Source organism: Panthera pardus, unplaced genomic scaffold (genome assembly GCF_024362965.1).
Source record: "Panthera pardus isolate Hobbes unplaced genomic scaffold, ASM2436296v1 HiC_scaffold_8, whole genome shotgun sequence".
Classification (NCBI taxonomy): domain Eukaryota; kingdom Metazoa; phylum Chordata; class Mammalia; order Carnivora; family Felidae; genus Panthera; species Panthera pardus.
In genome coordinates, this window is record NW_026527013.1 from 110,180,138 (window position 1) to 110,193,103 (window position 12,966).

The 12,966-nt window shown below is 34.8% G+C and overlaps 1 protein-coding gene across 3 annotated transcripts in view; it reads right to left on the reverse strand.

Annotated features, from left to right (window-relative positions):
* Positions 1-12,966, reverse strand: part of SNX13 (sorting nexin 13) — a 141,295-nt gene that overhangs the window by 83,121 nt on the left and 45,208 nt on the right. For all 3 annotated transcript variants that reach the window (XM_019443529.2, XM_019443527.2, XM_019443528.2), the window contains exons 3-5: positions 8,915-9,017; positions 7,084-7,173; positions 5,781-5,902 (exon numbers count right to left, since the gene is read on the reverse strand). In XM_019443529.2, the coding sequence (XP_019299074.1) occupies positions 5,781-5,902; positions 7,084-7,173; positions 8,915-9,017 (315 nt within the window). The remainder of the gene's footprint in view (positions 1-5,780; positions 5,903-7,083; positions 7,174-8,914; positions 9,018-12,966) is intronic.

The following is a 12,966-nucleotide window of genomic DNA, read 5'->3' on the forward strand; positions in this document are numbered from 1 at the left end:
AACAACAAATAACTCATAATCCCATGAAAAAATGCTCAATACCACTATCTCTCAGGGAAATGCAAATCAAAACCATAATGAAATACCGCTTCACACCCACTAAGACAGCTGTAATCAAAAAGACAGACAAAATCACAGAGTGCCTGTCTGGCAGTTGTTATTTGTTATTTCTTATTCAGCAATAAGAAAGAATAGTAACATATGCTACATGGATAAACCTCGAAAACATTATGCTAAGTGAAAGAAAAAGAAGCCAGTCACAAAAGGACACATAATTAGGAGGAACAGAAATTAGGTAAGGGTTACCTAGAAATAGATACTGGAGGGGGGGGGGGGGCGCGGGGAGGGGAATACAGGGAGTGAATGACAGTAGATACAAGGTTTCTTGTGGGTCATTTACGTGTTCTTGAAATGACTGTGATGAAGACTGCATAACTCCATAAATAAAAGTCACTGACTTTAAGTGGTTAAATTGTGTGATATGTGAATTATATAATATACAATTAACAACCCCTGTTCTATTCTACATATGTAAAAACATTAAGTTATTTTCCCTTCTTTTAAATACTTAACGGTTCCTGGGACACCTGGCTGGCTCAGCTGTTGGGGCATGCAACTCTGGATCTCAGGATTGTGGGTTCGAGCCCAACACTAGAGATCACTTAAAAATGAAATCTTTAAAATAAGTAAACAAATAAATAATCCTAATTGTTTTTGCTGTACTGTAGTAAATAGGACAATAATCATTTTTTTAATTAAAGTCTGTTTTTCTTCATTTTTTATTGTTTATGTATATTAGAGACCGGGCATGAGCGGCGGAGGGGCAGAGGGAGAGAGGGAGACACAGAAGCCGAAGCAGGCTCCAGCCTCTGAGCTGTGAGCACAAAGCCTTACAAAGGGCTCGAACCCGTGAGCCATGGCATCATGACCTGAGCCAAGTCAGACGCTTAACTGACTGAGCCACCCAAGTGCCCCTGATTAAGGTCAGTTTTAAGCTAAGTCTTCAAATGGCAAAGACTAGAAAATGGCAAAAGAGTGTACAACTTTACTGATACAAATGTCCATTATCTGAGTTGTGCTTCCCTTTTGGAGGAGTCTAGGAACACATGATCTATTACTTCTATGACAAAGGTTGTGAGAAAAATGGCTAAATAATCAGAACATATCTCCCATCATTCCAGAAAGAGCGCTATCATTAGTATCCACCGAATCCTGGAACATACATAGCCATACCTCCTCCTCCCACAGGAAAACCCTTTAGGAAGAACACAGCCGTGGCATTAGAATATATCTTTTTTCTACTAACCTTGGGGTTAAGGGGAACAGAGGCGAAGGAACAGAGTTGCCATATTTTACCTTTGAGCGCAACTAGGTTACTTGATCACTTGTATTTCCCTATGGCTTCTACTACACTAACCTTATCCCCCTTCTCAGAACTTTGCTCTTTCCTAACACGTCCTTCATCCCTCTCTCTATCCCACATATCCATTCTTGAAGACCAGTTTTAACCTTAATCCACAAGAAGTCTTCATTAGTTACTCTGGTCCATTCTACCTCTACATAAAAATTGCTCTTGGGACGCCTGGGTGCTCACTCAGGCAGTTAAGCATCCAACTTCTGATTTCAGCTCAAGTCATGATCCCAGAGTCATGAGATCAAGCCCTGCATTGGGCTCTGTGCTGAGCCCCTCCCACACTCATGTGCACCCTCTCTCTCTCAAAATAAACTTTAAAAAAAAAATTGCTTTTAATACCACACAAATGACTACTTTGTTGCTCTATGTCTTAAGTGCTTTAATTTGATCTCCCCCCCCCCACTCCATGCCCCCCAAACAAACTAAGATAAGGTAAAAGAATCTGTGTATATATTCTAGGAACATAGTAAGTAGCAAAAATTAAGTTACATACAAAAATTAAGTTAACATACACTGAACATTTACTGTGTACCAATCCTGTGGTATTTTACATGCACTAGTACCATATATAAACATTACAATAACCCCATGGGATAATTATCCCATTTTACTGATGCAGAGATTGAAACAGAGAAAGTCAAGTAACTTGCTCAAAATACCACTTATTGGCTGATAAATATTCCATGAAATGCTTTCTGAACATCATCTCATTTGCCCCTCACAATTCTGAGTTTGCTACAAATGTTATTATTTTACATAAATGGTAAGAAATCTTAAGTACACTATAACTCAATGGTACAGGTAGAACTGTAATACAGATATCCCAGAGCTCTCAGTGCTGTATCATAATATCTTATTTGAAAGAGGAATAAAAATACAAAGGTTATCACAGATTCATCCCCTAAAGCTCCAGCCTAGTTCACACTCAGGTTCTACCACAGAGAACTCAAGTGTGCTCCATGAAGGTTCCCATCCCCAAACTGCTACTAGAGTAATCGATACTAATGTTAATACAAGGTCCTCTCTCACATGTGATGTCATGTGATGTCATTTAAACCTAACAACCTGATAAGTAGATATGAGTTATCACCAGACTCAAAGAATTTATATATTCTGTTCATTCAAGGTCTTACAGCTTAATAATAGCATTAAAGCTCAAAATCAGGACTTCAGACTCTTCATATGTCTTTTCTTCCTACTGTGTCTCAAAATTAGCTTTACATTTTATGCCAATACTCTGTAATTGTTTCCTCAAGGTAATGAATAAATATGACCACCAAAATGGAGGGCTTCAAATTTTTTTCTGGGTTCATAGGCCCTTTTTAAAATGAAATCTGTAATCACCCAATTAAAAAAAAACAGTTGTGCATACACTTTCAGGGCTTCATGGGCCCCTATACAAGACTGTACCTTGAAGGGCAGAGGCAATAACTTAATGCTCCTGTTACATGCTCCAGAAACAACAGACAGCACAGAACAAGGAACAAAGTAGTATTCAAGTGACTGCAAACAGACCTACTTTCCATACTATCATTGAAAACAATCATGGAGACTCTGTAAGACATACCTTTTAGTAGTAAAAGAAAAAGCCAACATAGAACAAAAATAAAGTCATTCACATGGATGACACAATTACTGAACCTTACTAAATACCAGGGACTTGACTTTGTATCATTTTTACCCTGAAAACAGCCTCAAAAGTAACTTCGTTATTATCAGTCTATTACAAATGAGGAAACTAAGGTTCAAAAGGAGAGGATTTATTTGTCCAAAAACTTAAGGTCAATGAGAAAGCAAAGATATAAATTCAGGTCAGTCCAGGATGAAAGAAACCTGACTCTTTCTGCAATCACCCAAATATTCACCTTGATAGCACACAATGTTACAAAAGGGGGGAAAGAATAAAAACAAAACAATTTATTACATGAAGGGTAAAGAAAAGGTGGTTTGGGGGATCAAAAACAGGGAAAGTAGTGCAATGAGAGGTAAAAAGGGGGGGAAATTAGGATGAAAATCTAAAGTTTTTTGTTTGTTTTTGGTTTTGTTTTGAGACAGGGAGCATGAGTGGGGGAGGGACAGAGAGAGGCAGAGAGGGTGGGGAGGGGGAGAGAGCCAGTGAGCAAGCATCCCAAGCAGGCTCCACACTGTCAGCAGGGAGCCCAATGCAGTGTTGGAACTCACAAACCATAAGATCATGACCTGAGCCAAAGTCAGCTGCTTAACAGGCTGAGCCACCAAGGCACTCCTAAGATGAAAAATCTAAATCATGACATATCTGGTAGGGAATGAAAGAAGAATACTAGACTGTGGATAATCTTGGACTAATCAATCTTTCTGGACCTTAGCTTCCTCATCTGTGAAATTATAAATGCTGGAGGGCGTTAAAAATTTAAATTTCAAATTCCTTCACAACTTTAAAAACATTTTCACAAGTGTTATTTTTATTACATTCCATCAAATGGGGATTCTGTTTTATTCACTGCAGTATCTGCAGCAGCACCTGGTTGGTACAAAGTAGGCACAAAATATTAGTTGAATGAATTAAATAAATTTGATGACAACAATAACCCTGTAAGGAACAAAGAACAGGGAAGGTATGATTATGCTTATTTCACATACGAGAAAAACAAAGATTCAAAAAGTTTAAAATACTTGTTCATAGTTCCATAGCTAAGTAGTAGAGCAGAATGCAAACTCAAGTCTCCCAATTACTAGTTCAAAGTTCTTTCCAGGTCTAAAATTTGTTAGATTTCAATACATACTTAGGCCGTCAGATACATCAATAATGGACTCTTATTTCTACCTTTCCAAAGGAAGAAAAAAAAAGTCATTAGGATGATGTTACTATAGAAAGTAGTGAATGACTGATTCAGAAGAGTTACCTGAAAGAATGAATACCCAATACTCAATAATGCTATATATATGAAATAAAGGAGATAAAATCCAATCTCTGACTTTTTATCATACCTTATTTTTGGTGTTCCACAGGGAGCGTACACTTGTAATGATGGCTGGCTACTGGGCAAATGTTTGCTGTTAACACTGAGGGAGAAGGAGTTCAGATCTATCTCTACACGTAAGGTTATTATTCAAACCATACACATTACTGCAGGCCTCCCCAGTGACCTGAGGTTGAGGAACTAAGCTCCTACTCTGAAGCTCAGGATTAAATGAGTTACAGCTGAAAAGTCCTGACAGGGTAGCATGAGCTGGAAACATCTATGTGCACAGAGATGAAAATGCCATACAAGCCCCAGGGCAAAGCTCTAATTCTCCAAGACTGTCAGAAGTACAAGATTGTATTTCAAGAATTTAAGTGGGGAAGAAGAGGGGCTGGCTAAAAAACAACACCTTCAGATTTGAAAGTGTACTGAAGGCCAAGGCATGCAACTTCCTGCCTTGAGGCTACAGGCTGGTAGGAAAATCTGTGTGTGGAGTGGGTAACAAAATCCTTCAATAAAAAATAAAAAAAATGCAAACTCATCCAAACATAAAATCCTTTCTTTCAAAAATAAGTAATTTCTGGATATGAAATGGCCACCCAAAAAATCAAGTAGTTTAAATACAATAGAGACCAAAATATTTTGTCATACGAAAGGTAGTATATAAGCAAGTTTTGTAAGGTAAGAAATTTAGTATATCTCCTAAAAATTTCTTAAAGCAAACTCATCAAACTACACTCCCTTCTGAAAATAAACTGAATATTCTCCACTGACTTAATGATCCTTTGGTTTCTTCTCCCCCTAAAAGTACTTCTACTAGGTATGTGTCAAAAGTAAAAGAGAAGTTATACTGAAACGACTTCCATGGCAGTAAAATAAAACAGAGTATCTGGATAAGAGGGGGAAAAAAAAGGTATTCTCAATAAGTGGGGTGAAAGTCACATGACCAGACCTGGATGAAGAAACTTACATCCAGACAGAAATCAAGGCTTAATCAAGATCAACATCCTGTAAATATAAAGGTTAAAGAAGTATATGTTTTTAGAGCTCCAGTTCTATAATCCGAGCGTTATCTCACAATAATAACTACTGTTCTACTTACCTTTTTTAAAAAAATTTTTTTAATGTTTATTTTTGAGAGAAAGAGACAGAGTGAGAAGGAGGGAGGGGCAGAGAGAGAGGGAGACAGAATCTGAAGCAGGTTCCGGGCTCTGAGCTGTCAGCACAGAGCCTGACGTGGGGCTCGAACTCACGGACCCTGAGATCATGCCCTGAACTGAAATTGGCCACTTCACCAACTGAGCCACCCAGAAGCCCTCTACTTACCTTTTAATAATCAATTTCCCCCTTCCATTTAAAAGTCATTTTCCTTACTGGTATAAACAATATATTTTAAATTTTTCTGCATCAAACAGTGACCTTACCTAGTAGCAAACTGAATGAGTGCATTTTGAAGAGTCTGCCTAATTTCAAGAAGAAAAGATTCATCATCACTTAGTGTATAATACCAGTACTGGACATAATCCCTCAAGGAAAACTGGATAACCTAAAACAAAAATATTGGGGAAAAATACAGCTTTAGGATTTAAAAAGGATCAGTGGCGAATTAAAACCTGGAAGGATTATTTATCAATTTATATTTACTCTCTACACACTAAACTGTGATTTTAAAAAAACTGCCTTATCTGTGGTCAATCCCCACCCATATTCAGGTAAAGACAGAGTCTGCAAAAAGCATAAACTTTCAGTGCCATGATACAATCAAGAGTTTAATTAGTTCAATGGAATGAGGTGCAAAATAATACCAAATGACCCTAATTCTCAAAAAGAAACCTCTTTTCCAAGATTATATCTTCAAATATACTGCAGTCAAATTACCAAAAAAGACAAAGGAGTTCACTTAATTCTAGGACCTTGGATACTGCAACAGTATTAAAGCAGCCAATAAACAGCAAATAATACAACTTGATGTGTATTATTTTTGAAAATCAGGTACACTAAATATGGTTCATCTACAAAAGAAATGTTAGAATTTTAAAGTACACATAATAATCATATAATTAAATAAACATCAACGAAAAATATCTGGGAGGAGAAAAAAATTTTTTAATCTAATTTTTAAATTTTTTTTTTTTTTAATTTTTTTTTTCAACGTTTTTTAAATTTATTTTTGGGACAGAGAGAGACAGAGCATGAACGGGGGAGGGGCAGAGAGAGAGGGAGACACAGAATCGGAAACAGGCTCCAGGCTCCGAGCCATCAGCCCAGAGCCTGATGCGGGGCTCGAACTCACGGACCGGACCGCGAGATCGTGACCTGGCTGAAGTCGGACGCTCAACCGACTGCGCCACCCAGGCGCCCCAATATTTTTTTAATCAAATCAAGTATATCCATTTAAAAAACAATAGGAAAAAAATGTCTGATTTACCAAACCACTAAGCTTGTTCATCAGCTAAAGAGCATTTTAACTTTAAAATAATTAGAAACATTATCAAAGAAACTTTTTTCTAAACGCAAATTCAAACAAAAGGCTTGAATATTACATAAGCCCCTTCATTATGAATGATTTCTCAAATAAGGTACCATGTTTAAATACAGGATCCAAGGACAGCATAATAAATTTCCAGCATATTACATATATAACAAAAAATATTTCCTAGTATTTTCAAAAGAAATAAACCTTATTACACAATACAAGGTATGCAAATACCACAAAGGAAAACTCACTTGCTGGAGAGGTTCATCAATTATATTGGCACCTGTCAATCTTCTATCAATCTTTATAGTCCTGGCTTCTCGTTTCATTTCTTCTAAGCACTTAAAGAAAATAATAACATTTTACTGCACAGTTTCTCAATTTAAAATCTCTATAGTTCACTTCTAACTGAATATTCATTGTAACTTTCCTGTCATCTTCAAGTCAGTCAACAATAGCCCTATTTCTTAAGGCTCTGGTATAAACCAAACACCAGCTCTCAAAGTTTCTCTAACAAAGTTAGACACCCAGAAAAAAATTCTATTGTTATCCTCAAAAATTTAAAAAATCAGCAAATATTATTTATAATGTGAGAAAACTGAAAAGATATTGTTGCTATATTTCAATTAAACTTCAAAGCCCTAAGTTAGTGTTTCAGGTGAGTCAAATTAATAATTGTCTTTATTAAACTCTCCTCTTCTCCCTTCCCAGCCTATATACACAGCTGCCAAATGAATATATTTTAATTAACTTTATTTAGGGATGATTTCTAGCAACTAAAGAAAATGAATTCCTCTATTTCTCTGTAGTCTTCAGAAAGATCAGTGGACTGGAAATACAGTGAAAATCAGTGGGACACTCTTCAATTAAAAATATGAACAAATAGCAAAGCACAAATATATATATATATATATATATATATATATATATATATATATATATATATAACATAGGCTTCAAATTATAACATGCAACTGCTAAGACTTTTTTCATAAAACATACTTATATATCATTTTAGAAATAGCAAATGAAAATCACTCTTTTTATATGATGTACTAAAAAACAGATTATAAGACTTAGCTAGTCTTGACTGTTATTATTTCCATTTAGGATATTAATTTTTAACATATTTCCCATCCTATATTATGTACCATTCCAATGAATGAAAAGTAATGGATGGCTAAGAAACAATCCAAAAAGAAAAGGTTCATTTCCTCGAAAAGATTTGTGAGCAAACTCAAAAGAATACGTATAAACAGGAATTCTAAAGGAGGCCAGGAGAAAGTCTCAAAGAGATTTTAAATGTTAAGTATTAGAAGAAAAAAAAATTATTAATATGAAAGTTACTAGGATGGGGTGAAATTCTTTTATTTCAGTAATATAAAATAATACTGTATATTACTATCTCTGCATCTCCTACATCTTAGCACATAATGGACAAGTTAATAAATGTAAAGTTAAAATACAGGTATCAACTCCAGACCATTCGTCTCTCTTCATACAAGATGAAACAAACCATCCTGAATACCCAACAATTGAAGGCAATGCAAATCTGAAGCTTATTTATAATACTGAATTCCAATTTATTTTTATAGGTTATGATATAAAAAATAGAAATATACCAACATTCAAGATGTTGGATATATATATATATATATATATATATATATATGTATAAAACTGGGCCTAAATTATTAAAATTATAGATACTGCATAGCCTAACTGCAAGCTGTATTTTCCAAGTCAGTTAAAGAAAAGTGCCCATTTTCTTCTCTCCGGTTTCTATGTAATTTACTTCATTCCAAATTTTGAAATCTTATGTTAAGATAGCAGGATGAGGGCCCAAATTTCTATCTTTTCCTAAAACTTGCATTTCCACTTTTTAACATCTAACATTAAAAAAGTTTTCAAAGTAATCTTTTAAAAATGCATTTTCTAAGCATGATCAGGAAGTCTCCCATAAATTGACAGTGAGCATTAGTGAATTACAGGAAAATTGCCAAGCCATATACAGGTGATCACATTATCATCACCGCATAGAAAAGGACTTTGAGGTTTCACACATTCCTTTACTCTATTTACCTTAGGAATCCCAGTGGATGTTGGAGGAAGAAATGAGTGTTCACACTGTTCTAGGTACTTCTCTGAGTTTGTTTTTCCAAACAGGAGAGTAACCACAAAACCCCTGGGGGAAAAATTAATTTTAGATAAAAAAATAAAATTTTATTATAAGTTAACACATCTATTACCAAATGTATTTTTCAGGTTTAATAGATGCCCTGTCATTCACTAAAAAGTCAGTTTTTGACTTTGGCAAGGCAAGTAACTGACAATTTTGTTATGTTTTGAAGTTTAAAACACCTATAAATATTTTATGAATTTACACAAGAGTGCCTTTCAAAGTTTTTATACAATATACTTCATAAAGAATCCCGGGAAACAAGTTCAAACTTTAGGAAAATCAGCCCTCGATAAGTAAGTAGGCTAGCTAACCAAAGACAAATAGGATCTAAATCCATAGCTAAAATCACACATTTCTGTAGTTAACTGATTAATGTGAGATAGTAATATAATTTGCCACTATGGAAATAAAATAAATAAAGGCTATACAGGAAAGAAAGAGATTTAATTTATAGTTTAAAGTCAGACTGGAAATTAAAGATACATATAAATATATCCCAAAGGCTAATTGTTTTGAAATAATTACAGAGTTGCAGTAAGACAAAAACTGGTTTAGAACTGCTTTACTGTATTTACTAAACGTTATCAATATTTTCTATATTTAAAATTTACCACTTAAATCTAAGCACCACTAAAATCCATAAAAAAAAAACAAAAAAAAACCATCAAATTCTAACTTTACAATGATCTTGGAGTAATCTTCCAATGATTCAAAGGCTGTGGTGACAAGGGAACTGTGAAAAATTAACTATGGTCAGCCTCAACTACTGAAAGGAAGATTCTCAAAGTTCTCTGCTTTCTGTGGCTATCTGCTCCTTAGTATAAGCACCACAAACGCAGAAAGGGGAGTGGAGAAAACCAAGTCATATGAGCCCATGTCATCAATTCTATTTTTGTTTCTTTTTAAAAGAGCTGGCCTCAGAATTACCAAAAATTTCACCTGTCTTGCATCTGCTATTATTAGTAAGAATCAAGCTGGCCCCATAGTTCAGTTTTATCTAGTGATATGTACATTTACAGACACAATAAAATGCTTACATTAAGTTAATAGTGCTAACAAAAATATTATCATGAAACAGACTGATAAAACACTAACCTTTGTCCAAAGTATGATAGTAGGAAAGTAAGCGAAGGAACAGTTTGATCTTACAAAGAACCTAATTAATAGTTTCAGCCTTGAGGTTTAAGTAAAATCAGATGCTACAAATGACTCTATCATCCGATACAACAGAACCACATGAAGTAGCCCATAATATAGTATCAATAGCATCCCCAAAATTTTTTTTAAAAAACACACAAAAAAAATCCCTAAATGATCTTCCTTCCAAAAGTTTTCTTTTTATTAGAAAATAAGGAATTAGCTTTGACTATAAGCAAAATATATACATTAGCAACAATGCAGAAGGGCAAACTGCAGAACAAAAACAAAAGGTGGTTGCCATAGGAAATGTATTAATTCCTCTCAAACTTGTATTTTTAAGGGGAAAAAATAACTTTAAAAACTTGTACAATAAAAAAGCACTAAAATTAAGAAATGGTTAGTATATGGAATGTAATTATTTTACTTAAGATTGATATTTAAAAACCTATTTTCGTTCTTACAATTCATAAAGCATTAAACCATACAAAGTTACATTAAAGAAAAGACAATCATTCTTTGTAGTTAAAGACAATATAGGAAAGATGTGATTCAGGAATTATGGTACTCATTGACCATAACAGAGTTAATTGAGAAATGCTTAATTAACCCCCGAGACAATTTTGGGAAGCCCTTAGTATTTAAGTTAAAGTTCCCTTACCATAGCAGGGAATTTCATGGAGATCAACAACCTGGGACAGAACATCCAATCAATTTATGATATAATATCAACTTAGAATTTCAGACCCTACCATGTGACTCTTCATATTATCTACCCAAAGAGTTTTAGTGGCCTTCACACACCCTTCAAAATTCCATCTTATCTAAAAATTTACAGAACTTTAGAAGTGTCTAAAAAATATTTTGAGATTACTTCTTGATAAATCTGCAGACTCACAAAGGGAACAAGAAAAGTTACCATGACTCTGAAATGAATGGACTCATCACCCTTCCCCTTTTCCAAAACTTTATATGGAGCACTTTCGTGTAAGAGAAATGATTCTCCACTCCTCCACCTTCCAAAGGATCCTAGAGCTCCTGCTGACAAATAAAGTTGCAATTTCCTCCCTTTATGAAATATTGGAAAATATTCTGAAATCCTTCTCCATCACTTTTGCCAAAGTTTTATTCATTTAGTGAACAGAAGAAATCTCTCCTTTTCAGAGAAACATGTCAAAACAGTCTCCTTTCCAATCGGTAAAATCACTCATGACCCTATAGAGAAGAGGTGCAACCGTATAGTTATGCAACCATGCTGCTCTGGTCTTAATTTGTAACAAAGAAGTCTAATTTATGAAGCAAAGAAGGCTGTAGACCTATAAAGTCTTCAGTCATCTTTATAATCAACAAAGATATTCAAAATTTTACTTATCTAATTCCTATGGCTTATTTCTAATTGCTTCAGTATATAGTATCATATCTAAGCAATAATGATGAAAATATTCAATCTGAAATATAGTTTTAGGAATAGTCCTTGAGGTAAATGTTTGATTTGATTCTCACTTGTTCTACAAACAGTGGGTGCACTCCCTATAAAATGGCTACACATAACTTTCAAACCCTATTGTGAAAGAGGTGGGTGGTGTTATGTACATTTAGAAGTCAGTTCTTGAGTATCTTACACAGTCTCTCAGGACACAGTTTATATATGCTATTCAATTCAGCTAAGTTCTCTAAACCTATAGGTTCAAATAGCTCTTCCAAATATTTGGGGTCTCAAAAGATTTTTTAAAAAGAACTCAAGAGGGTGCCTAGGTGGCTGAGTCAGTTAAGCACCCAATTCTTGACTTTGGCTCAGTCATGATCTTACTACGGTTCGAAAATTTGAGTCCCATGTCAGCCTACTCCACGATGACAGCCAGAAGCCTGCTTGGGATTCTCTCCCTCTCCCACCCTCCACAATGGTGCCCGTGCTTGCTTGCTTTCTCTCAAAATACATAAACTTAAAAAAAAAAAAAAAAAAAGAACTCAAAGGTATTCATTCCACAATTACATAAACGTATCTTAAAAATACAGACACACACACAAACATATATGTACATTCACACACACATAGTAACAACAAAATACTCAGCTAAGCGACCTTGGTTTGAGTATCTAAATAACAAGCATCTACCTCTGTTTTCTATAGATTTTCTCATATACAACTCACATCTGATACCAAATGCTCCATATAGGAAGCTATACTAAATCATGACTGAAACCTCTCTTGTAAAGGATTATCAATTCAAGGTAAAGCATAAACACTGTTAACCAAACAAACATGAAGAGAAAAAGGCAAAATCGGTTGTTTGAATTTTCTATAACAAAGTAACAGCATTCCCCAAGGGAAATTAACATTGTTTGAAGTCTAATCAATGAAACAGTATCTTCTATACTATATAAAACTTGAATCATCTCAATATAACTTATTAATATAATAGATTTAAAATTTTTTCACTCCTAAAAGGTAATAACACTAAAAGGAATAAAAACTCTTTAAAACTGTCAAATTATACAAAAAGTTTATATCATTGGAAATTGAAAGCTTTTTGAAAATTATTATGCATATTTCTGATACAAATAACAATCACCATTGTTTTTTTTTTTTTTTTAATGTTTGTTTATTTTTGAGAGAGAGACAGCGCACACAAGCACGAATGGGGGGGAGGGATAGAGAGAGAGGAGACACAGAATCCAAACCAGGCTCCAGGCTCTGAGCTGTCAGCACAGAGCCCGACACAGGGCTCGAACTCACGAACTGGGAGACGATGACCTAAGCCAAAGTCGGATGCTCAACCGACTGAGCCACCCAAGAGTCCCCCATTACATTGCT